The sequence below is a fragment of the Salvia hispanica genome, chromosome 5 (genome assembly GCF_023119035.1).
Source record: "Salvia hispanica cultivar TCC Black 2014 chromosome 5, UniMelb_Shisp_WGS_1.0, whole genome shotgun sequence".
In the NCBI taxonomy this organism is placed as follows: domain Eukaryota; kingdom Viridiplantae; phylum Streptophyta; class Magnoliopsida; order Lamiales; family Lamiaceae; genus Salvia; species Salvia hispanica.
In genome coordinates this window covers 30,699,642-30,725,457 of record NC_062969.1, presented here as the reverse complement: position 1 = coordinate 30,725,457, position 25,816 = coordinate 30,699,642, and the positions used below count along the sequence as shown (strand labels likewise).

The window sequence follows — 25,816 nt, the reverse complement described above, 5'->3', positions numbered from 1 at the left end:
TTTATCTCAAGAGATGTGTCCTAAGACAGCATCTGAGATAGCAGAGATGAGAAGGATACCATACGCTTCGGCAGTTGGTAGTCTCATGTATGCTATGCTTTGTACAAGGCCTGATATTTGCTTTGCTGTTGGCATGGTAGCAAGATATCAGTCAAATCCGGGATAAGGACATTGGACTGCAGTAAAGAACATACTTATGACATCCATGACCCAAAACATGCATCATTTTACATATTAAAATAGTTTTATTTATCATTACATTTTTTAGTATTATTTGCATAATAAATATTATATCTACATATATTACTTTAAGTATTAAATACTTAATTTAAGTGTATACATATGTAATAATGTGAATGATGTTCTTAAAACTATTATTTTTGAATATGTATATATACACGTGTTCTTAGTATAAGTACATAAATAAGCAATAGTTTGTTTAATTAGGAATATAGATAGGAGCACTACTTACAACATGTTAATTAATAAACATTTGTATAATTAGTTTTACTAACTATGAGATATACATAAAAGTTTTATGCATGGATACGTGTAAGAATTTAGCAACTCTCATCATGATTTCTAATTTCAAGAATTATTGGAAATGCAGCTTAGGCCAAATGGATACACATAACTATATATTATTAGTATTAGTATCATCATTCCTGCCGTAATATTTATAAGTAATTCTGAGTACAAAATTAATTAGCATAAATATTAATTGTTTTATAGTATTAGTTAGTGCCTAAATAAGAGTCGGTCTATTACACCGCCATATGCATCTATATATTTACGAGGAAGCTTAGGTTTGAAAGTGAGTAGAAAATTAGGGAAGAAGATAAAGAAAAGAAAAATAGACTTGAGGGCATAGTACAGGAGGCGGAATTGGTGTTAAAGCAAGATTATCTATATTAATCAGGTGTGTATAAATCACATTTTTAATTTTACATGTTTTAGGTGTTTCTTTGCTAGGTGTTAAATAAAGTGAATAATTAATTATATGATGTGATTATGATATAATTATGTGTTATTTGATATAGATTGTGTAATATGCAATGGATATGGTTTATATATTGTAAATGAGTTATATGATAGAAATATGTAATTGATGCAATTGATATGTTTGCACATGGTTTTGAAATTATTTGAATCATTGGATTAAAGAGGATCTGTGACAGTAATGCCCTGTGTCTGATATCAATGGCAATGGACCTTCGGGTCATATATATGTATACAATGGCAATGAGACCTACGGGTCATATATACAATGGCAATGGACCTTCGGGTCATATATATATATATATATGTGCAATAGCAATGAGACCTTCGGGTCAGATACAATGGAATCCCGGGCAGATGTCTGGCTTGATTTGTCACAGAATAATAAGCTGAACAGAGTGACACGTGCATATATATATGGATTTAATTTTAATATTTGTTGATTATTGTTTTATATATTGGTTAAAGAGTATGTTTGATATCTGGAATGTGGAATTAAATGTAAGGTTTATATACACTAAGTTGTGGCTCATATAAACCACTAATATTTTTCAGGAATAAGATATAGTGAAGTTTTTGATTGATATGAGTCATAGGAACTCCACATGTTATAAGGGTCGGCGGCTGACGCATTTTGGCAACTTCTCTTCCACATCATTTTTGCATATAAATAAATGTGTAGTATACTGAGTGGTGAGAGGGTCCCTCTACGGTTTTAGAATGTTTTGAAATATGTACTTGATAAATGTTGGTTTTTGAAATGATATAACATGTGCGTTTTATGTACTTGAAGCGTGGGTTAATTTATTTAATATTTAAAATTTATTAATGGTAAGTGCATATGTCATAAGGGTTGAGGTGTGTCAATACTCAAGTACCTTAAACGGACTAAGGACTATGTTCTAGTTTACAAAGCAGGCGAGCTATGTCCTTTGGGATATACTGATTTAGACATTCAAGCTGATCAAGACTCGAGGAAATCTACTTCTGGTTATGTGTTTATTTTAGGAGGTGGAGCCATAATTTGGAGGAGTGTAATGCAGAAATGCATTGCAGACTCTATCATGGAAGCCGAATATGTGGCCGCTTCGGAGGCTGCAAAGGAGGCTGTATGGCTCAAGAACTTTCTTATGGACTTAGGTGGTTACGAATTAGCCCAAGAGCATCACCATTTATTGTGACGATTCTGTTGCTGTGGCATATTCGAAGGAAACAAGAGCTCACAAAGCGAGCAAACACATAGAAAGGAAGTATCATATCATTAGAGATATAGTGCAGAGAGGAGACATACAAGTGGTCAAGATTGCGTCAGAGAACAACCTGGCAGATCCCTTTACAAAGGCATTGGCGGTCAAACCGTTCGAGAGCCATGTAGAAGGAATGGGAGTTCGACTAGCTCGAGACCTCAACTCGCTTTCAGTATAAGTGGGAGAATTAGACGTAGTGCACATTTTTTTTTGTATACTCGAAAGTTGTTTTGAGTATAAGTAGGAGATTGTTAGAGTTTGTATACTAGAAATCACCTTTCGAATGATTGAATACTGTTAAAACTCTTATTTTTATTTTCCAAAGGAATAAACAGATTATTTTTGTCATAATGTTGTTATGTTTTACATTTAATGGATGTTTATGTGTTTAAATGTATAAGTAACTTAACAAAGTCTAAGTCTTTGTTTTAGTAGACCGGTTGTGGGCGTCGTTCACTTTAAGGTAACACGGTCAGTTCTAAACAAAGAAAAAGAAGAATTTCACAACCTAGATAGGCTTAGACTACCTATCGTGAAAGGTTGCAATGTCAGTCCGATTATTTCTAAGCCTTACTGAAATAAGATGACGTTGGTGTGGTATAGCATTGAAAGGATCTAACAGCGAGACAGTCTTTATGCTATCTACTGAAAGACGAGGTCTTGTAAATTATCATTTCTTAATCAATGTACGTTAGCATTGAGCATACGGTATTGATTATGCACTACTTTGACTTACCAAATGGTGCGGGTTTTTCGCAACCCAATAAGCCTGGTATATTGGATAGTGGTGATTAATATCTAGCGGTGCTAGGATTGCTATTATGTTGAATTGTGCGCGAGGTGAGACTCGTTTGATAACATCCTCAAGAGAAGCTTGAAATAAGGTTTTATTATTCGGAACCTAGCTAGTTGGAGTTTAATTACTCTATGAATAATAAATAAGATTTTCTTGTTGAGTCCTCTCTTGGAATAAATAAGATATTAATTAATTAAGTCCATAGCAGATAATAATTAATTAATGGATGTTTCTATCTTAAGCGCGGGAAATAAATATCAAGCAATGGAAACCCGGAGTACTTATAATTTCGGATTTGGATGGGGAGTGCAATATTACTTCTGTAGTGGTTGCTCGTAATATTCCAATTATAAGCTTATATTAAATTGGGTTTAATTTAATTAGTAAAAAGCTAATTGGAGGAGCCCATATCCAAAGCCTTCCATAGATCCCTGTCTGGGCCCAATATGTGACTTATTATAAATAGGAGAATAAAGGAGACAGAAAACACACTTGTTTTTCACTCAAAATTTTCGTCCCCCTCTCTACATAGAAGAGGGACGATTTTCTCTCCTCCGAGGGAAAGGATTTCCGTCTTCTTTATTTAAGTCCTAGTATACTGGTGAGATCAGCCCACCCTGATATCAGTTTACAGTCCGGGAACCAGACAGAAGATCCGTGGTTTTGTACTAAAGATCTTCACGTGGAGAAGGCGCTAGCTATCTTCGATTCTTTGGAGAATCATCAAGGTATAATGGCTAAACCGTAGAAAAGCATGTTTTAGGTTTCAATTAATTTAAAGCATGTTTTATTTGAGTTATGAGCATGATACATGTGATAATTGCGCGAATAAAATTTGTTTAAATAATCTGCTAAATAGATCAAAATTATTATGTAACTGATTTATGTGAGCGCTTCCGCCGCCAGGAAGACATTCCCGTTCCCAATTATCCAACGAATGTGCGGTTGCGCATAGGGACGCGCTCTCAGAATCTTCCGCCATGTTGGGCTAGCACGACCCACGGACTCAAGCATGAGCGGCGACAAATTGGAGCAATATTTGGCCATCATATATCTTGCCCAGATGGATTTTTGCTCCCGGAAATGCCACCACAGTTTGATAGTGAAGGCTCGGAGGACCTCTTTGGGAGGAATATCTATTCCCAACTAATCCAATGGGTCCGCTTCCTCTCGTTTGTTGAGCCCCAAAAGAACCGGGCCATAAGCTGATCCAGCCGTTTGAGAGCACTAGTTGTTGGCTCGATGGCTTGGAAGATGTGGATCGGGACCGCTTCGAGGGTGCTTTTGATGAGCGTGAGCCTTCCCCCAAAGGATAGATGTCGGTGGGCCCAAGCCGAGATCCTTTTGGCGATCTTTTCCCGAAGGAACATGAACATCTCTGTGCTCTTTGCTCCATGATAGATAGGCACTCCCAAATAGATAAAAGGAAAAGAGCCTGATGAGAAACCTCCTTCCCGCTGAATAAGGTTGGTCCAACCCACATGTGCCTCCGCAATGTAAAAGTTGCTTTTTCTAAGGTTAATCTGTTGGCCAGAAATTGCCTCATACTCGGTAAGGCAAGATCTAAGTTGGCGCAAGGCGGGTGTAGCCGCTTACGTGAAAATAATGATGTCATCGGCATAGGCAAGGTGGCTGATTTCATGCATCGACGCGCCGCCTTGAATGTCACTTCTCTCTTGCCCAAAATAAGCTTGTCAAGGGCTTTCGATAGATATTCCGCTGCAATCACAAATAGGGTCGGGGAGATAGGATCACCTTGCCTGAGCCCCCGCGTGGATTTGAAGAAGCCCAAGGGGGCGCCATTGATGAGGATTGAAAACCAGCACGATCCCACGCATCGATCAATAAGGGAAATCCATGCACCTAAGGACTTGAAGAAGAAACGGCCATTGGACGCGGTCATAGGCCTTAGACATGTCAATTTTTATCACAACATTTGGGGTTGGTGAGCATCTGTGGAGTTCATGGAACATCTCTTGGGTAAGGAGGACATTATCGTTGAGAAGTCGCCCTTTCACAAAGCTACTTTGGTTAGGGGAAATAACCAAATGAAGGATGAGGGTGATTCTTGCTGTAAGGATCTTAGTGATGACCTTGTTGATGACGTTGCAAAGACTAATGGGGCGATAGTCAGCCCAAGTCTCCGGCAGGGTCTTCTTAGGGATGAGTACGATACTCGTCGTCGTGATGTTGCGGGGCAGGAAGGCCCCGTGAAAGAACTGCTGGACTGCATCGATAACATCCGATCCAATAGTGCTACAACACGAATGATAGAAGGTGGCCGAGAATCCATCCGGGCCAGGTGTGCTATCCCCCGAAATATCAAAAACCGCTCTCTTCACTTCATCCTCATCTGGGGGTTCGGATAGGGTCTCAAGCTGAGCCGAATGGGGGAGTGGCTGAATAAGATTCGGGTCCATCTCGGCGAGGGCTGGGGCGTCGAGGGCAAGAAGGTTTTTGAAGAAATCAACCGCAGAGCTTTTAATTTCCAAATCATTAGTAAGCTCTCGCCCGTTCGCCTGAATTTTGTGGATGCGAAGCCGAACCCTTTTCTGCTTCACCCAACTTTGATAAAATCTAGTGTTTTTGTCTCCCTCTGCAAGCCATCTCATGGTTGCTTTTTGCAGCCAGAAATCTTCTTCCATATAGCAATAGATTTGTTGATCCTCGTCCTGTTAGTGGGCGAGGGGTCAGCTTCAAAGTTAGCTTGAGCCGCCGCAATCTCCACCTCTATATTCTTTATGTTGGTTTGTATGTTCCCAAACACCTCTCTATTCCACCGCTTGAGGGTCTTTTTAGTTTTGGCAAGTTTGATATGGAGACCAAGAAGGCCATGAGCACCCGAGGGTTGTGCCCAAACCACACGAACCAAATCCAAAAATCCTTCATGCCGTATCCACATGTTTTGGAAACGGAAGGCCCTCCCTGGGGAAGAGGTGTTCGCCATTTTGCATCGAACAAGAACCAGCCCATGGTCCGAGGACACCCGAGGAAGGTTTGTCACCCTTGATGCCTCAAAGGTTCTAGACCACATCTCGCTGATCAAGACCCTATCCAACCTCTCAAATAGCCCGTTCTTGGCCCAGGTATAATCCGAACCATCAAAACCCGGGTCAAGAAGTCTGCAATCTTCAATGGTTTCCGTGAAATCAACCATCTCGGCTTGGCGGTTGGTGTCGCTGCCAGCCCTATCCCCCGGGGTTAAAATGGTGTTGAAATCCCCCCCAATCATCAACGGTGATCCATCTAAGCTGTTTGTAAGTTCCCTCATTTTATCCCATGAGCAGTTCTTTCCGCCATAGCACACTTAGCATAGACAGCCGAGATGGCTATGTGAGAGGCTAGTCAAGGAGATGTAAAACGGCCATGAAGGATCTACTCCGAGTCATCCTCGAATACAAAGTCGGCCCCTTCCTCCACAAAAAGCCAGATCTTTCCATTGGTGTTAGAGCCTTTGAAGACTAGCCCCAAAGCCTTGGAGTACCATTCCGGATTGGGAAGTGTGAGCGGCTCCATTATTGCAAGAAAACAAACATTATAGTTTTTAATTAGACGTTTGAGGACGATTTGGGTAGGTGCATTTGCAATTCCCCTAATGTTCCAAAACATTAAATTCAGCGACATGATTAACAAGGTAAGATCGTACCCGGAGAGGTAGAAGTCCCCCCTTGGAGTCTAATAGCTTGACAATCGTTCCCCCCTTCAATGCACAAGGGGGTGCTCAAGTTAGCTCCGGTAGAAGTCTGCATTTCCATCTCCGAGGCCTCACTCTCCCCACATTCATCAACATCAAATTCCTCGTTAGCCATGAAAGAGTAGTATTGGTTTGAGCTCATATAGTTCGTCGTCGCTGAATTGCCGCGACCCCCTGCCGGAGAAGAGTGTCCAGCCCCCCTCGAGCCACCTCGGCCATTAGGGAAAGTCCCACGCCGCGCAAGGTTGAGGCCCCTCACATAGCTCATGTAACCCTTCTCGTGTGAGGTGAAAGATAAGTCCTGGTTTGGGCCATATTCCGGAGCCTCGCTCCCTTCCCTGCTTCCTCGCCCCCCAAACTCTCGAGGCAACCCATCGTGGACAGCACTAGATTCACCCATGATATCCGGGCCCAGCCATTCCGAGTCCTTGGCTTCCTTCCCCTTTGGCACGGGGTTAGGGGGATCTCCGGACCCTTCCAACCCACCCGATCTCTCGTTACCTTTGTCATAGTTCTTCCTTGTCGTCCCTTTCCATGTTCTTTTAGTTTTTGGTGTGGTTGTTATTGTTTCCCTTTCCCGCCTTGGACCCCATATTGTTTCTGTTTCGGTGTAGCCGTGTTAAAGTCCCTCCGATCCGGCCTCTCCATCTTGCCCGAAGCATAGCAAACATCACTCGTATGACCCACGTGCTTGCATTCCCCGCAATATGACGGAATCTTTCCCCATCTAATTTGCTACACCGTTTCACGTCCACAAATATCAAGGATGATTTCCTCCGGTGGTGGCTTTGTAATGTCAATCTCAATGCAGATCCAAGCAAAGGATAGTCTTGATTTGTCGGCTGTGGCGCGATCTACTTGAATCGGTGTGCCAAGGAGCTTCCCGATGGCGAAAAGGGCGGAATGATCATAAAGGTGGATGGGAAGGCCAATTAGGTTGCACCAAATTGCCGCAATCGGGGATTCACAATAGGCACCAAATTGCCGCAATGACGGTCGATATACCAAATCGGGGTGCCCTTCGGTCCACTAAGCAGCCAGGCATAGTCCGCAATATCCTCAAATTGAACAAGAATATGCTTAGCATTAATGTATTTCCATGAAAAACTTCGGCTAAACTTAATATTGTCAAGGGCCTTTTGAATTTGCTTAGCATTCGGAATGGAATGAGAGAACTTACCCACAATGGTGTATCCGATGTTATCCGCTAGCTTTTGAATTTAAGCTCCGGAGAAGTAGATTGCCGGCAAGCCATTTGAAGTGATTGCATATCCAATGTTGGTGATCATTTCCGCAAGAAACACTTGTGGGCCATTAGGGTCTGGCCTTTCCCGAAGTATTTCCGCCATGGTCTTCGGTCCGTTCGTGTGTCCCCCAAGGTTCGCGGCTCTTCTAGCAGAATTTGCGCAAGCCGAGCCTAGAATGTTGTCGGGCTCCGTCCTGGTCGGGATCGCAGCACCTTCCCCGGGAGCTGCCTCGGCATGTCTCGGTGTGGTATTGGGTTGTCCGGCAAAGCTGGAGATGGCCGAGCTATCGAGAGCTTGATTCCCTGCCGAGAGCTCGGGCGGCGTCTCGCCCTCTTAGAGCTTGTTCGGCCGAGACGGGTTTCGACCACACCGAGCCACTCCTATGGACCAGCATCCCGGCCCTTGAATATATCGTGGATCTTCAATGTTCAACATTTCTCCGGGGGGGGGGGGAACTCCACGAAGGATGGCACATAGGCTGCTACGGAATCTATCTTGGTTGGGGCCGGGGCTGGTATTTGGAGACGATGGGACTCGTCGACCACGGGCCCGCCAACCGTCCATTCATTAGCGGAGAGGAAATGGACTTCCATTGCATCTGCCGTTCCATTCAAGCTCGTATCAGGCGTTTTGGTGGTCAGCACGGGAGGGTCAATCGCCGAGGAAGGCTTGGGAGCATGGACGCTAACCAACTGGACCTCCTCCGGCTAGCCGCCGACGAGGAGAGGCTGCGCCACCCATGAGTCAAGCAATTCCGCCGAGTCCAGCTGTGCAAGAAGGAGAATATTGTCTTTCTTTGGCTGCATTTGATCTCCAACGGCTAGGGAGACATGTGACTCTTCAAGGTGGCAAGGCTCCTAGCTACTTTCCAAAAGCAAATTTGTCTCTAGGTTCATTTTGGGAAAGTTGACTATGAAGGAACTGGCAGCAGAAGCGCATGCATAAATCAATTACATAATAATCAGATCTATTTAGTGGATTATTTAGACAAATTCTATTCGCGTAATTATCTCACGTATCATGCTGATAACTCAAATAATCACATGCTTTAAATTAATTGAAACCTAAAACATGCTGTTCTAAGGTTTAGCCATTATACCTTGATGATTCTCCAAAGAATCGTAGATAGCTAGCGCCTTCTCCACGTGAAGATCTTTAGTACAAAACCACGGATCTTCTGACTGGTTCCCGGACTGTGAACTGATATCGGGTGGGCTGATCTCACCAGCGCACTAGGACTTAAATAAAGAAGACAGAAATCCTTTCCCTCGGAGGAGTGAAAATTTCGACTACTACTAGGAGTAGGGGCCGAAAATTTTTTAGAAAATAATTAGTGTATCTTCTGTCTCCTTTATTCTCCTATTTATAATAAGTCACATATTGGGCCCAGACAGGGATCTATGGAAGGCTTTGGATATGAGCTCCTCCAATTAGCTTTTTACTAATTAAATGAAACCCAATTTAATATAAGCATAAAATTGGAATATTACGAGCAGCCACTACAGAAGTAATACTGCACTCCCCATCCAAATCCGAAATTATAAGTACTTCGGGTTTCCAATAATTTATATTTATTTTCCGCGCTTAAGATAGAAACATCCATTAATTAATTATTGCCTTCTATGGACTTAATTAATTAATATCTTATTTATTCCAAGAGAGGACTCGGCAAGAAAATCTTATTTATTATTCATAGAGTAATTAAACTCCAACTAGCTAGGTTCCGAATAATAAAACCTTATTTCAAGCTTCTCTTGAGGATGTTATCAAACGAGACTCACCTCACGCACGATTCAACATAATAGCAATCCTAGCACCGCTAGATATTAATCACCACTACCCAATATACCAGACTTATTGGGTTGCGAAAAACCCGCACCATTTGGTAAGTCAAAGTAGTGCATAATCAATACCGTATGCTCAATGCTAACGTACATTGATTGAGAAATAATTTACGAGACCTCGTCTTTCAGTAGATAGCATAAAGACTGTCTCGCTGTTAGATCCATTCAGTGCTATACCACACCAATGTCATCTTATTTCAGTAAGGCTTAGAAATAATCGGACTGACATTGCAACCTTTCACGATAGGTAGTCTAAGCCTATCTAGGTTGTGAAATTATTCTTTTTCTTTGTTTAGAACTGACCGTGTTACCTTAAAGTAGACGACGCCCACAACCGGTCTACTAAAACAAAAACTTAGACTTTGTTAAATTACTTATACATTTAAATATGCAATTAACATCCATTAAATGTAAAATATAACAACATTATGACAAAAATAATCTGTTTATTCATTTGGAAAATAAAATAAGAGTTTTAACAGTATTCAATCACTCGAAAGGTGATTTCTAGTATACATACTCTAATAGACTATTCCTCCAACTAACATTCCATTTGAATTGGTGGGCTCATCTAACTTTGACCGATGCTGATGTGAGAGATTATCCTTCTCAGGTCCGACGTCCTCTTCGTCGCCAGCAGCCTCGCCGGACTCCGGTGAGATTTCAACGCCATAGGTGGAGTTGTTACAAACCATCCTCATTTCTTGGTTCACCTCTTTGGCACACCTTCAGCCTCTAGCTTTATGCTTTTTGAGTTCTCATACGAGCCATGAGTGGAGGTGGCCGGAAAAATAGAGCCTTTGCATTTTGGAGCTTCCAAGGTCGGGTTGTCGTTGTGCCCAAAGTCGATCCTCTTCCGGAGCTGCTTGTCTTCCGGGAATGGCGAGAGGTCAAGCCGTTTCCGGCCGTTTTCTTCCGTTGGTGGCGCCGGGGTGTCCTTCCGGGACTTGAGCGTCGCCTTGGCAGTTTTCAGCATCACTTTCCTATCCGTTCTCGACGGGGGAGGGGCTTCATTTGACCGGAACACCATCAGATGGTCCGGGATGGTTGGGGCTTCCTCGGCGCCATTTGGATTGGGGGCCGGTGGTGTCGACATGTGCGACCGTAGGCCGAGCCTTCCTGGAGCGGAGGCCGGAGGCCAAGCGCGAGGAAACTCGAAAGGTAGGTCGACAACAAAAACAATGTTAGAGAAGCTTGAGAAGAGGGAGACGGAGGGTAAGGGTAGTGGTGTGGCTGTAGGCGACGGTGGGGCTGGGGCAGTCACCGTAGGGCCATGTTGCCCCGCATGGGAGGTGTTTGGTCGGAGCGGTGTACGGGGGTCGGCGGTGGGGCAGTTACCGTGTTTCCATTAATCTAGAGAGAGAAAGTTAGAGAGAAGAGTGTCGATTGATATCTAGCGGTGCTAGGATTGCTATTATATTGTAATGCGCAGCTGGTGAGTCTGGTTTGGTAATGTCCTCAAAAGGAGCTCGAAACAAGGTTTTATTATTCGGAACCTAGTTAGTTGGAATTTAATTATTCTGTGAATAATAAATAAGTGTTTCTTGCTAAGTCCACTCTTGGAATTATAAGATGTTAATTAATTACGTCTATAGCAGACAATAATTAATTGATGGACATTTCTATCTTAAGCGCGAGAAATAAATCTTTAAACAAAAGAGGAAACATATTACTTGGAATTTTGGATTTGGATGGACAATGCAATATTATTACTGTAGTGGTGATAATAATATTTCAATATAAACTTATACTCCCTCCGTCCACGAATAAGAGTCCCGTTTTTCCATTTTTGTCCGTCCACGAATAAGAGTCCCGGTTCATAATTACCATAAATGGTAAAGAGACCCCACATTCCACTAACTCATTCCACTCACATATCATTTAAAATTAATATATACAAGTGGGACCCCTATTCCACTAACTATCTTCCACCCACTTTTCTTAACATTTCTTAAAACCCGTGTCATTTAGAAATGGGACTTTTAATCGTGGACGGAGGGAGTATTAAATTGTGGGTTCAATTTAATTAGAAGAGCTAATTGGGTGAGGTCACATCCAAACCTCCATAGATCCCTGACTAAGCCCAATATGTAACTTAATATAAATAGGAGAATAAAGGAGAGACAAAAATAAAAAATTATTTTTATCAAAATTTTTGTCCACTCCCTTCTCTCTAAGGGGGACGATTTTTCCTCCCATCTCCTACTTTGTATGGGAGTTTTGTCTTCTTTATTTAATTCTTAGTATCCTGATAAGATCAGCCCACACTGTTATCGAAATACAGTTTGTGAACCAATAAGAAGATTCGTGGTCGAGTATCAAAGATCGTTGCATGGAGAAGTAGCAAGCCATCTTCGATTCTTTGTAGAATCTAGAAGATATGACTTCTATTTCCATAGAAAAACATGTTTTAGGTTTCAATTAATCAAAAGCATGTTTTAATTCAAGTTATGAGCATGATACATGTGAAGATTGCGCGAATAGAATTTGTCTGAATAGATAGCTAAATAGATCTAATTCTCTAATTTATTTGTGCTTCCGCTGCAAACCCCATCACCTCCGCCACTGATCGTGGAAGATGGCCACCTTCACAACACAAGATGTATAGGTATGGCGAATTACAGAACAAACATAGACCGTGTTGTCAAACTTTAGCTCACATTGAATTAATAAGTTTGGACATTTTAAGAAAAATCCTTAAATGTTACTTTGATGGCTTGACAATATTTTTAAATGCATGTATTTCTAAATTTGCATATTGACTCGTGAAGGAGTGGGGTGTGCTGATTCAAGTGAGCTTACTATAGTGTACATGTAGAACTCTCGGAGGTTTATGTCTTTATACATATAAGCGCATTTCAATTGTTTCCAATGTGCTTTAAAGTAAGTTAAATTTTTTATTTCCTTCGAGACTCTAATGTTTGACAAGTTGTGTTGTATGAACTTCTAATTAGAGTATTTATGATCGAGTTATTCTATTCAAGTACTTCCTTTTGGATACCTCTTAAATATCCATGTATCCTTTCTTGTTTCCATCTCCTCTTTTTAATTCTCACCTCTAATCAAGATTTGACTTGAAAATGATAAGTTGGGGTTGTGTATCAACTTTGTATGATACAATTTCTAATAGTTGTGGAGTTTCTGGTATTGATTTAGTTATCTCAAAACTATTGCGCATTAAATTTGGAATTGTCGTGCGAGCTCATACACCTTGGGTGAGTTCAAGGTATCCGTTATTTAGTTATTTGGTTATGACATGTTCAGTTTGGTTTCTGCAGGAATGCAAATTGAGATCGAGGAAGGTATTAGGGACAATGATTGTTAAATACCTGAGTCCTAACTTGCTTTAATACCATTTTAAATTATACATGCAATATATTCAAGTAAAAATGAGTGTGATCAATTGCTAACTCACACCTTCGCAGTTGCTAACTACAACTAATTTAAGGCCATAGGATTTAAAAGATCTAATGGTCTGTAATTTGACATGTGTAATTGTATTTTTCATATTTTAAATTAAAAAAAAATAGATTAACTACCACATGTACAGTTTTGGATTGCAATGTCAATATAGTACTCCCCCTGTCCCGGCTAAGATGACACATTGCTTAGCCGGCACGAGATTTTAGGAGTTATTGGTTAAAGTGTTTAATTGGAGAGAGAATGTGGGTGTGAGTATTAAAGTAGAGAGATAAAGAAAGATGGATATTTTAATAGGAGTGAGAAAAAGTGGTTTAATGTATTAATTGGAGAGAGAAAGTTAGCAAAAAAGGAAATGTGTCATCTTAATTGGGACAAACTAAAAAGGAAAACGTGTCATCTTGAGCGGGACGGAGGGAGTATTAGTGTATTAAATATATCAACAAAATGCATTGAATATGTCAACACTATTCATATTGACACTGTACACGTATTATTTGACATATTATGCTATCTATGTTGATATTAAGCTATTTGTCGAGAAATATAAAAATTTATGATTTTCCTTTTAAATTTTGAAATCGGAATATATGCATGTAAAATCTCGTTGGAATCGTTTTAAAATTATATTTAAGTTGATATGTGTTGTGTGAAAAAATAATTTAAATTGATCTAGTTATAACATTTAAAGTTTTGAGACATTTTGTAAGAGTTTGTTATAACTACTTTTTTTTAATTGACATAAATAGTTTTATTCACATTTTTTGTTCACTGTGTTGATACTCGGGAGTAGAATGATTTTGAGTCTTGATTGAAAGATCTAATGTCTATCATTTAGTTATAGTTAGCAATTTAAAAGTGAGTTATCAATTGATTTGTAATTTAATGCCTATCATTTTAATTATAATTATCAATTCAAGGTGAGTTAGCCATACAATACAATTTTATTATATTTAATTACTTGTAGTATATAATTTTTGATTACTTTCTAAGATTGAACCCTTTTAAATAGAGATTATTATCAAGCATACAAAGATATGTTTTTGGCTATAGAAAATAGGTCATCTATTCTAGGCAGAATATTAATCGATCATTAAATATTAGGCCTGATTTATTTTTCTTATTTTCTAATATCATACTCCCTCTATTTCATAGTAATAGGGTCATTTTGTCATTTTGGTACGTTCTATTATAGTAATAGAGTCATTTCTTCTTTTATAAAAGTAACACATTTTTCCACACCTATTTTACTCTCTCTTATTTTTTTCTCTTTTCACTTCTCTACTTTTTTTTCATTTTTTACTTTATTCTCTCTTTACTTAATTCATTTAACATAATTTTTCTTAATCTCTGTATCAAAAAATTTTGCCTAATTTTTCTTAATCTCTATATCGAAAAGTTTTGCCTCTGTCACTATGGAATGGAGGGATTAATAATAAAGATTTTTTTGCGTGAACAATCTTATCATAACAAGATATTGTGTTCACGTAGTTCAATATTTAATTAAAGAATTTTGTTGCGTGACGTCTGCCTAAGTTGACGACGAGAAAACGAAATAGGGCTCTGAAGTCAAATAATGAGGACCTGCACAGAATAAATATCACATTTCCACATACAAGCACAGTCGATGATCACAGAGATGATTGAAGGTTTTGTATACAAGGAAGCCTTATCAATTTACGAGAAATTTATTTGTGCCGCCACATGTTTCTACCTTGTCGGTTTAGCTTTTCTAGAAGTTTCCGGTAAGCATCTCCAGTACTCCAAATTCTCGAATTCCGGCATTCCCAGTAAAATCGGGATGCTTATTATCTACACTCCTGCTTTATTCGCCGGCGTCGCCTCATTCTGGATCTTCCCCGGTGGTGGGATCAGGTTTCTCATGTTGAAATCTGCTGTCACCATCCATTTCCTCAAGAGAGACCTCGAGGTATCCATTTCTCGATTCAAAGATCCAATTTTGTTTCCGTGTTTGCTCTTTTATTTTTTTATTTTTTTTTTAATGGTGAAAATCTGTTTGATAGCTACATGATTTGATTTGTTGGTTGGTGAGTTTTTATGAAGATGATGCTATTAGCTGAGCTAGACAGCTACGGATTGATGTTTTAGTACAATGAAATTACTTTGTTCCTAAAAATTTAGTATAACTTATTTTTATTTTTGTTTATCTATAAAAATTTGTCAACTTTCAATTTTGTCATTTTTAGTAGTGGGTCTTACTTTCTACAACAACTCATTTTTACTCATATTTTATCATAAAACTACCATTCCCCTGTCTCAAGATAGTTGAGGCATTTCTTTTTGGCACCAAAGATGTGGTAAAAGTTAAAGTCGAGAGAATAAAGGAAGACACATTAAAGTATGAGAGAAAATAGTCTTTTTGCTAAAAAAAGGAAATAACTCAACTATATTGGGACAATCCAAAAAAGAATGCATCTCAACTGCCTTGGTACGGAGGTGTATATAAAAATAGAACTCTCATGCCATTAACTTTTTCAACTCACTTTCTATCACATAAATTAAAAACCGTGTCGGGTCAAATAGTGACAAATTATTAGAAACTGAGGGAGTAGTATTTTAAGAGTAATGATAGATCACTAATAAAGAAACACTTGATTAACTCAAATATATTAATTAAATACTCTAATTCTTAATAGAAATATTTTAAGTAGTTTCAGACGAGTCGAAATAGAAAAGTGCAAGTAACATGGAACAACATAGGGAGAACAATCTATGTGAAGTTTGCTAATTTGAACAAAATGCTTGTCCTACACATTGTTGAGGCAAGTATAGCTTATTATAACCACGAAACTGAATGCGTTGGAATTGTATGATGCTGGAAATAATGTGTGTTTATGTTGCTTCAAATTACAAGTACGCGCGCCTTTAACAAATTGATGAACTCATTAGAACAATCTACAGCAATCCTTCAACTATAAAATGCCTCATTTCATGTTAGTATGTATGTAACTTATGTTGCAACAAGATACACATATTATTATGTATTTAAATAAACTCGAGTTTGTTAGATTGAAGTGCGAAAGATAGGCAGAATATTTAGCCTTGGTTTTCAAACCTCTATTGATTGGCAAACAAAATATAGATAATCTCTCTCGGCTTCTCTTGCTTGTTCCTTTGGTTCATTTGTGACTGTACCATTTGTAGTCGTTGTTTTAGCTGAGCATGAATATTTGACTAGTAGCTGCTATTATCAATATGCTCTTGTATATGAATCTTCGATCATGATAAAGCTTCGTTTCTGCATAATTGGGTGTCCGTCTGTTTGGATGTGCTTGAACTTCTGCAGCTTCTAGTCTGCTGGTTGAAAGTGTATTTAAATGATTAGCTACCTTATGCCCTCTGTCTTCTCTTCTGCAGGTATTGTTCCTTCACAAATTCAGCGGCTTTTTTGGCGTGGAAAGTGCAGTCATCATTGCAGCCACTTACTTCACAGCTGCTGCTGGCTTTGTCTACTTTCACCACCAAACTGAAGGGCTTCCGGAGCCCTCAGTCGACCTCAAGTATTTTGGCATCCTGCTCTCTCTCATCGGGCTTTCTGGCAACTTTTATCACCACTACCTCCTTTCCAAACTCAGGAAGAACAACAATAAAGGGTATGATATCCCTCGAGGAGGTCTGTTCAATCTCGTCATATGCCCCCATTACCTCTTCGAAATCACCACCTTTGTAGGCTTCTCCTTCATCTCTCAAACGATCTTTACCTACGTGTGTGCCCTTGGAGTCGCATTATACTTGAGTGCAAGAAGCTATGCCACCAGAAAATGGTATGTTTCCAAATTTGAGAATTTCCCAAATAATGTCAAAGCTCTGATCCCATATGTTTTCTAGATTTTTAATGATGTATGCTTGTCTGTGCTGAAATTCCTTCAACTGTCTGTAATCTTGTGATTTTGTTTTTGTAACATCTGGTGTTTTGTTTCTTCATGTTTGTTGCCTTTGTCGAAAATAAAGAAAATGTTGTGAAGAAATAAGCATTTACCACAACAGAGTATCATACTAATCCATTAAATTCCTCAACCAAAACCAAAATACAAAAATAGAAATAAAATAGTTCTCCCCATAACAATTACTCTGGAAAGAAAAAGACACAAATTGAAACACAAAACATATCATCTTGAACATGAATTTGCAATGGGAAAGAAAAAGGAAAAAATCAATCAGAAACTAAACTTTTGGTTTGAACCATCATTATGAATTGATGATTCATGTCTGAGAATCCATGGCCAGAATGGTGCTGAGATTCATGGGATTCATGTAGTCCAATGATCCAGTTAGGATTTGCTGCACAATGATTCTGTTTGCTCTCTCAGAGGGATGGAATGGGTCCCAAAATGCATACACATCTCTGTTGGGGCACAGGTTGGAGAGTGGTGTACATAAACCTATCCCGTTGTACGGTCCCTGTCCGCAGCACGCCACCTTTGAGGTCACAAACCCTGCCCGAGAAATAAGTTCATCAGTAATTTAGTATGCATAAATATCACGTGCCCGTGTCTTGTGTATATGTGTGTGCGCGCGCGCATGAGTTAGAGGTATACCGAATGCTTGAGGATTGTTGATGAAGTCGTAGTGTGTAAGCTGTGTGTTGGCAGCGATGAAGACGTTGCTACCGATCTGAGAGTTGAGCGAGAGAAGCATGTCGGTTAGCTGCGGGTTGAAGAGTCCAGCAGCTAGTTGGAGTTCCGGCGAGCACTCTCCGTTCCTGCTACGCTGAGCTAGCTCGGCCGGTACGCAGCCGAGTGGCCCGGTTCCGGTCACCAGAACCTTTTGTGCACCTAGCTCATGTAGTCTCTGGATTCATCAACAGTAGCAAGTGAATCAGACTCTATTGATGAGAATATCATTACATTTACTATTAAGCAACCTAATTAGGCTTCTAATCATGTTGTCGAAGCGAATCTGTGTTGGTAGTTGAATTAGTTTAGGTATGTATGTAGTACTTCCTCCGTCCCAAGGAAGATGACCCATTCCTTGGGTGGCACGGGATTTTATGCAGTTATATTTTGTGTGGTAAGAGGAGAGAGTAAAGTAAGAGAGATGGAATAAAGTAGAGATAAATGTGTTTTCATTTTAAGTAATAAGTCATCTTGATTGGGACAAATCAAAAAGGAAAGTGAGACATCTTCGATGGGACGGATGGAGTATTAAATTTGAATAAGTTATTCACATTATTATTGGAACATATTAGGAAGTAGATCTTCTATATTAATTCTCCTATTCAATGACAACCACCAACATTTCTGTACCTTGACAAAGACTCAACTTTCCCCATTAATTTACTATGGATTTCTTTTACTATTTATATCTACATTTTAATTGAAGGCACATGTTTCGACAACTAATAATATGTTTGTTTATTCATCACGATAGGATATTTCCTAGACAAGCGGTCCAACTCCTATCCATCTATTATCATGCCCTCAATTCTATATTTATCAATTCTATATTCATCAAAACATGTTGTGTACAACAACTATTTTAGATGGTACTCGATGTATAAAGCAAAATTAGATTTTTCACCAATAAAACTAAGTACACACTAAAACCCTTATTAGTTCTTAGTATACTGGAATAGAGTATGATTCTATTTCCATTTTATTCATTTGTTTGGTACGATAGAATGATGAAGTGAACGAAACGATAATGGAAAAGGAAATGCAAATAAAAGGAGAGTTTTTACCATAAGAACTTTGCGATACTCGGAGATGATAAAGGGAACATAGTTCTGAAGAGAATACTGGCGTGATCGGGCAGAAAATGGTACCAAATAATAGTTGTTAACAAAATCATTTCCTCCCAAAGTGATTAGGACCAAAGCTTCATTCACCAGTCTTTGAGTCTCTTCTGGTCCTATTATTTGGCTCAATCTTGACTGATATTGCTGAAAATATTGCATTTGTTGTCCAATTCTGATTATATTCACCTGTCGTATTTACCACACAAAATCATATAATCAATCAATCAACTAACAAATCAAAATCACTAATTATAATATACTAGTATTAGAATTTTTATGAGCTTAAAAAAATCATTATTGTTGTCGATGACAGTCACAGTTATCGCTTATTTTGTTTTGTTTTTAACTTTTGGTTCGTAATAGACTTAAAAACGTACTAGTATCATTTATTTTCATCATAAATACAACTAGTTTTTAACACTTTATGCAGCTTCAACACTTAACGTGATTCAGATAATAGATAAATATCTAACTGTGAAAATAAGTAGCAACATAATGAGTGACTCAAATGTCTTTTTTTTTTTCTCAATAATTCTTGAAACAGACAATGAAACCAAATAGACCAAAAATATGTAGGTTTTCCAAATTTACACTTTTTACGGGAAGCTAACAAAAATGTATCATATATGTTAAAAAAGGAGTGAAAAAACTGAAAACGAAACCAACCTATTTATTGCTTATTTTGCTATATATTATCTATAAAAATATATAGCTAGTAATTAATAAGAAGCATTCAATTCCAATTGAGAATAGTACTGATCGGCAATGTAATTAATCTGAATCTTGCAGAATCTCTTAATGCTAATCGAAATTTGGTAACCACAGTCCACAAGCATTGGTATTCATTTATATAAAGAAAATTTATTTAAAAGTGCACTTACAAACTGAACTCCAGTGTCATTAAGGATTCCAACTCCAGCAGATGCAAAATTGGCGCCAATCAACAATTTGGAGCCACTCATTGCTGGACTCAAATAGGGCAGAGGCGATTCACTTTGACCAATGCTCTGACCTAAATAAAATGATATTTAAAGTGAGTTGAAATAGTTAATGGAATGTTAATCCTATTTTTATATTTTAGTTTTATAATAAAATGTGAGATGCAATGAGTTAGTGAAATGTGAGGTCCATTATCAAAAGTGATAAAAGTAAAGTGGGACAATTAATATGAGACAAATCAAAATGGAAATCTGGGACACATAATATGAGACGGAGGGACTACTTTATTTCGTCAATTCACGGACATGGTCCGAGCCTGACGAAACGTAGCACAAGAGGGATGCGAGACTCAACTGATGAGATCGGGGATGTTGTAGCCGTTGGAGAAGCGGCCGGTGGCGCGGCGCCCAGGATAGTCAATTCCGTATGGCGGAGCGTCCGCGCGTGCGGTTGTTGCGAGGTAGTTGTTGTTGCCAACGTCGACGAGCGAGTCCCCGAACACGAAGAAGGCCCGGGCCTCGACACGCGTTGTCGCTGTCGAGGCGAGCAATGCAGCCGAGAGAAGAGTGAGAAGAAGGGTAGCCATTTCGAAACCCTAATGTGGAGGAATGTGTGTATCCTATGAAAAAGGAAGTTTGTTTGAACACACAAGAAAATGCTCAAATTTTTATAAGGATATATAGAATGATAAAGGGAGAAATGAGAATATAAATAGAGGATTGGTGATCACAGTGGATATAATAAAAGAAAACAGAAAAACAAGTGGGAAGGGTAGTTCTAGTGCATTCAATTCGACAGTTGTTCATTATAATCATAAGAATGGAGCAACCTAGAATTATTGAATCACAATTCAAGCAATAAAATCTTGCTTTTCATGAGGTGGTTGGTCATTAAGTTGTGATGTATATTTATTTATAATTGAGGTTATTGCATTTTCAATAAATTGTACAAATACCTGATCGGCGCAATTGATGATAGAGAAAAGGGGAGAATTCTTATTTTGTTCTAGGGTTGTAATTGCATTCCATCTTAACGAAGAAGAATAGATTTGTTCCCATTCAGGGAGTGACGCATAAGCATTATGCGTCACTATAAATAAAACGCATAACACTGATGCGTCTCTATTGAGAGACGCATAACAATTATGCGTCTTTACAGAGGAAACGCATAAAATATTGTGTTTTATAATGACGCATAACGCTTATGCGTCTTTCAGTGGTGACGCATATACGTTATGCGTCTTTAGGTAATGACGCATAAGCATTATGCGTCTTTGGTCGGGTTTTAAGTCGGGCAGGCGCAGCAGAACAGACCAGAAGCAACGCAAGAGTGAGCGGCAAACGTTTTTCAACCGGCGAATTTCAACCGTCTGCAAACATCTTCAAGTAATTGTTCTTCAATTTTCATCCTTTATTGCTTAATTTGTGAAGGTTTTCCCTAATTTAGCAAAATTAGGGTTTATGATGAAGTTGATGAATTTATGATGAAATTGATGAATTTAGGATCGATTGTTATTGTTTTGTTGCCTATCTGTGTGTTTCACATGTATATATAATGCAATGGATAGAAGTAATTGATTCAATTTTTGTAATTGTGCCCCTTTTTACAAAACTAAAAATTGAATCTTGGTTATATGTTTTCAAATTGGAATATAGTTTATTGCTTTTCAATTGAAGTTGCAATTTATGTTAGGATTGTTGAGTTTTTGTGATAAAATTTGAATCTTGGTTGTGTTTTACAATATTTTGTAAATTTTTATTATAGTTACTCATTGTTCTTTCTTATAAGATTGTAGTTTGTCGCCTAAATTTTGTTTAAGCAATTACTTATTGAGGTATTTGAGTGCTATGTAGATATTAAGTTGTTGATGAATATGTTAGTTTTGTTTGTGACATGTTTGATTGATATGTTGGAGGTTATTGGATATGCAGATTTTCAACTTATGCTATGTTGTACTCCCTCCGTCCAACATTTGTAGTAACAATTAGTTATGGCACGGGTTTTAAGGAATTGGTGGAGTGTGTAATTAATGAAGTGAGAGGTGGAGTGTGTAATAAATGAAATGAGATAGTAGAGTGAGATGATGGAGTGTGTTATAAATGAAGTGAGATGATGGAGTGTGTAATAAATGAAGTGAGTTGGTTGAAGGTGGGTCCATCTTTGACTTTTTGGTTTTTTATTTTTGTTTTGATTTATTTTAATATAGATAATGACATTTGAGTGTAATTTTAGTGAATAATGGGGTAAAATTTTATGTGCAAATATGGTAAATTCTACCTGTTACTCCAAATGTGGGACGGACTTTTATGGCAAAATGTTACTACAATCTGGGACGGAGGGAGTATGATTGATGATATTAAGCAGATGGCATCTACAAGTTCCGAAACACAGTTATGCTATGGATCTGAGGATCCATCACTACTCTTTCATCAAGACGAACACATTTCAGCCTCATTGATGGCTAATGGCACATCAAATGTTTTCAGAGTTCGTCGGACGGAAACTAAGGTTTAGGCAGTGCCAATACATGAAAATGTGAAGTATTGGCTTGATGTATGGGGTTTCAAAGGTGTGTTGGAATGTAATAGGCCGATGAGGATGGACAATAAGCTAATCACTGCCCTTGTCGAGCGCTGGAGGCGTGAGACACACTCTTTCCACCTACCAGTTGGAGAAGCTACCGTAACCTTACAGGATGTGCAAAGCCTGTGGGGTTTGAGAGCAGACGGGCGTGTTTTCACTGGCTATGACTACCATATCGGATATGAAGATTGGCCCAGCAAGTGTCGAGATATGTTGGGATGGATACCTGACGTAGACACAGAAACGAAGCAGGGCGGATTGCTAATGACATCTCTGATCCACCAAGCGACGCTACCTTTGGATGATGGGCTGCATGATTATGCATACGTCCAAAGGGCACGTATACATGCCCTGATCTTGTTAGGAGGACTTATTTTACCGGACACCACAGGGTGCAAGGTCCCCTTTATGTGGTTAAATGCCTTTGACGATCCGAATCAAGTTGCTAATATCAGTTGGGGTAGTGCTGCTTTGGCGTATCTGTATCATTATTTATGCGAGGCTTCTGTAGGCAGGCAGAAGAGGGATTTGAGTGGACCTATGGTTCTTTTGCAGCTATGGGCGTGGGAATGAATGCCCACATTGAGGCCATCCTTTGTGATATCGCCTTTGCACACGCCGTATACCCCGTGTGGAGCCGAGTAATGTATTTTTTACATTAACTCACTTAATTATTTTTCTTTGGTAACTTTTGACATTAATTTTATGTATAGGTGGCACGGAGTGACAGAAATAGGAAATGCTCCGAGTTGCTTATTATCGTGATCAATTATCACTGATTCGTCATGGCCAGGTGAAATTTATTTCCATTGTCTTAGTTAATGAATTTACTATAACTATGATTTTTATATTATATGTTTGTTATTATATCCTGATCAATTATCACTGATTCATCCCGGCCAGTTGCTAATTTTGATTTTTATATTATATGTTTGTAGTTTCTGTGGACACCGTACGTAGATTGTATCTTGCCCGATCACTGCATTGATTCGACCGCATCCTTCTTGTGCGACACTTACTTGGTGTGCTGGTCATTTGTCGAGGCACACAAGGCTGGACGGGTTTGCCGACAATTTAACCGTTACCAGCGTATTCCTGAGTATCATGATAGGATGCTAAAGAACGTCGGACATTTGTGTAAAAGTCACCGCCGTGGGATGAAGGGCGTTGATTGGGCAAAGAAACATAAATTGTACATTGATGCGTGGGATATGAGACACGAGAGGTTTCAAACAACTTTTGAACATGCAACGGCGGGCATGGAAGGTCGCATTAATCCGGGCTATATGTCGTGGTACAATAGGATCATGGTGTCATACCTAACTCAACCTAGAACACATTCAACTGCTGGGATGAACGAGTCAGCCTCTTTTATGAAAGTGTAGGTATGTTTTTGTATATAAAAATGTATTCAGTTTTAAGTTTGTATAGATTGGTTTTAATGATTTTGTATTATCTAGGTTGAGATGGCTCAGGAGATATGACATTTGACCTCTGAACATGACACTAATACTTGGTTACGGCATATTCGAGAAATGGTTGCTGAGGGTCTTCGTGCGACAGGTAATACTGATGTGATGGAGTATACCACGTCGCAACGGCGAGATGTGGTCATACCGACACGCCCACCAACTTCTATTCGTCATGGAGTGCCGGGTGTTCGGGTAGGTGGACACCGGTATACACGACAGTATAGGTTGTCGCAGCCGCAGCCTGAGCATGCGGAACCAGAGCCACTGAGTCCAGAGTACGATCCCCCCAGTTGGTCTGTCTACCCAGGGTCACAGTCCCAGATGAGTGGTTCAAGCCACGACTACTCGCAATGGGGAACACGATTATCATGTGATTCATTCTTCGACGCTGGTACTGATTGGGATGCAGCTAGAGCATGACGTGATTCATATTTCCAGAATTACCAATTTGTGGCTCTTGTGAGGGAAGAAGAGGGCCATCAAGAAGAGGGACAGGGAGAAGAGGACAACGAAGAAGAAGGCGGGGAAGAAGAGGACGGGGAATCAGGGAATGGGGAAGGGGATGGAGTAGTAATATCTCGACCACCCACCGAGGGATCGTCACGACCAACTGTGAAGAGTTCATCAAGTAAGATTGGGAAGGCAATGCACAATGTATTCAGGGGATTTTCAACAAGGAAGAACAAACGGAAAGCTGCAACAAAATACACTCCTTCGAGGAAATAGGTTTTTGATATGAGTTGGTTTCATATGTATCTTCCAGTGTGAACTTATATGTTTTAATGGTCTTTGTGTAACAGAAACCTCCCACTTAGATTCCCTCGCTTTTTCAGCGTCGGTGGTGCTGATGATGCCTATACATGTTGCTGTCGTTGCTGCTGGAAATTTGCATACGGCATTCCACCTTCTTAATTTGCTCTCGACGACATTAAACTGTTTTTCCTGCCACAAACTCCACATAGTTATAACAGTCTTCACATGAAGCTTGGAATCAAATTTTGTTCCCAACACAATCCGATGCGGCTCTTTCTCATCCCAATACAAATTGCTGTGTTCATTATCAACAACATCATCAACCCCCTAGTGTTGTATTCCGGAAGTGGTTGTTCACCTTGTACAACAGGTTTACATGGTATTATCTCATCATCAGAAGAACCATCACCATCATTAGAAGAACCATCATCATCTCAGAGATCGGGTTCTGGCTCAGTCTCAGATAGTGTTGTTGGCTCATTAAGAACATCTGCAACATCCACCTCATCATTCAATCCAACAACAACATCAACAGCATCTACAACATCTCTCTGCTCATTCATACTATGATGAAAGTTCATATGTTTACCCCTCGCAGATGATCCAATACCACAGTCAGAGCTCATAAGTTCAGCCCTCGCAGATGATCCAATACCACAATCAACAATTGGTGGGATTTCTGAACTTCTCACAGGTGAATACTCAACAAATAATTCAATACACCCACTTGAATTTTGAGCATTGTTGAACATAAACATTACACTTTCATCATTGCAAATCACAGAACATGTATAACTCATACCGGAAGCAAAGACTATACATTGCCTCCACAATAATTCAATAGTGTGTTGGTTCATATCTATCCTCATCGCATCACATATCATTGCTACCAATTCAGAATAGGAAACACACGAATTTAATACGATGGAGCTCCTCGCACGAGGTGGATCATAACCAATACCCATATGTGGTAGTTGAACTACTCTACCACCCCAATACAAACTCACAAATACTTGCATGATTTCTGCATCAAAAACATTTTCCAGAAACAACAATTAGGGATA

The 25,816-nt window shown here is 39.3% G+C and overlaps 3 protein-coding genes and 1 long non-coding RNA gene across 6 annotated transcripts; 2 read left to right on the top strand and 2 right to left on the bottom strand.

The window, feature by feature from the left end:
* The first annotated feature begins 837 nt into the window (after window positions 1-837).
* Window positions 838-1,791, top strand: LOC125186921. Its single transcript, XR_007170531.1, has 2 exons — window positions 838-919; window positions 1,555-1,791. It is a non-coding gene; the product is annotated as an uncharacterized LOC125186921 (long non-coding RNA).
* A 3,859-nt stretch (window positions 1,792-5,650) lies between these two features.
* LOC125189822 lies at window positions 5,651-6,313 on the bottom strand. The gene has a single exon (XM_048087050.1). The coding sequence runs from the start codon at window positions 6,311-6,313 to the stop codon at window positions 5,651-5,653; it is 663 nt and encodes a 220-aa protein (XP_047943007.1).
* Window positions 6,314-14,792: 8,479 nt separating this feature from the next.
* On the top strand, window positions 14,793-17,192 carry LOC125188691 (very-long-chain enoyl-CoA reductase-like). Of its 3 annotated transcripts, none has more exons than XM_048085695.1 (3): window positions 14,793-15,177; window positions 16,626-16,768; window positions 16,844-17,192. In XM_048085695.1, exons 1-3 carry the CDS (start codon window positions 14,875-14,877, stop codon window positions 17,094-17,096), a joined length of 699 nt encoding a protein of 232 aa, XP_047941652.1. In that variant the 5' UTR covers window positions 14,793-14,874; the 3' UTR covers window positions 17,097-17,192. The 3 variants fall into 3 exon arrangements, with proteins under 3 accessions (XP_047941652.1, XP_047941651.1, XP_047941653.1); XM_048085696.1 differs by having other exon boundaries at window positions 14,859-14,992; window positions 15,123-15,177; window positions 16,626-17,192; XM_048085694.1 differs by having other exon boundaries at window positions 14,798-15,177; window positions 16,626-17,192.
* A 50-nt stretch (window positions 17,193-17,242) lies between these two features.
* On the bottom strand, window positions 17,243-20,621 carry LOC125188690 (GDSL esterase/lipase At5g33370-like). The gene is made up of 5 exons (XM_048085692.1): window positions 20,299-20,621; window positions 19,887-20,017; window positions 18,949-19,191; window positions 17,807-18,059; window positions 17,243-17,704 (listed from the first exon to the last, which is right to left on the bottom strand). The coding sequence occupies exons 1-5, from the start codon at window positions 20,528-20,530 to the stop codon at window positions 17,472-17,474; spliced, it is 1,092 nt and encodes a 363-aa protein (XP_047941649.1). The 5' UTR covers window positions 20,531-20,621; the 3' UTR covers window positions 17,243-17,471.
* Between the last annotated feature and the right edge of the window lie 5,195 nt (window positions 20,622-25,816).

Coding starts and splice junctions, on each gene's coding strand:
- LOC125188690 (XM_048085692.1), bottom strand. CDS start 20,530: ATGGCTACCCTTCTTCTCACTCTTCTCTCGGCTGCATTGCTCGCCTCG. Junction 18,060..18,948: donor AGTATCGCAAAGTTCTTATG/GTAAAAACTCTC, acceptor TGATGAATCCAG/AGACTACATGAGCTAGGTGC. Junction 17,705..17,806: donor CAACAATCCTCAAGCATTCG/GTATACCTCTAA, acceptor TTTCTCGGGCAG/GGTTTGTGACCTCAAAGGTG.
- LOC125188691 (XM_048085694.1), top strand. CDS start 14,875: ATGATCACAGAGATGATTGAAGGTTTTGTATACAAGGAAGCCTTATCA. Junction 15,178..16,625: donor TCCTCAAGAGAGACCTCGAG/GTATCCATTTCT, acceptor TCTCTTCTGCAG/GTATTGTTCCTTCACAAATT.
- LOC125189822 (XM_048087050.1), bottom strand. CDS start 6,313: ATGAGGGAACTTACAAACAGCTTAGATGGATCACCGTTGATGATTGGG.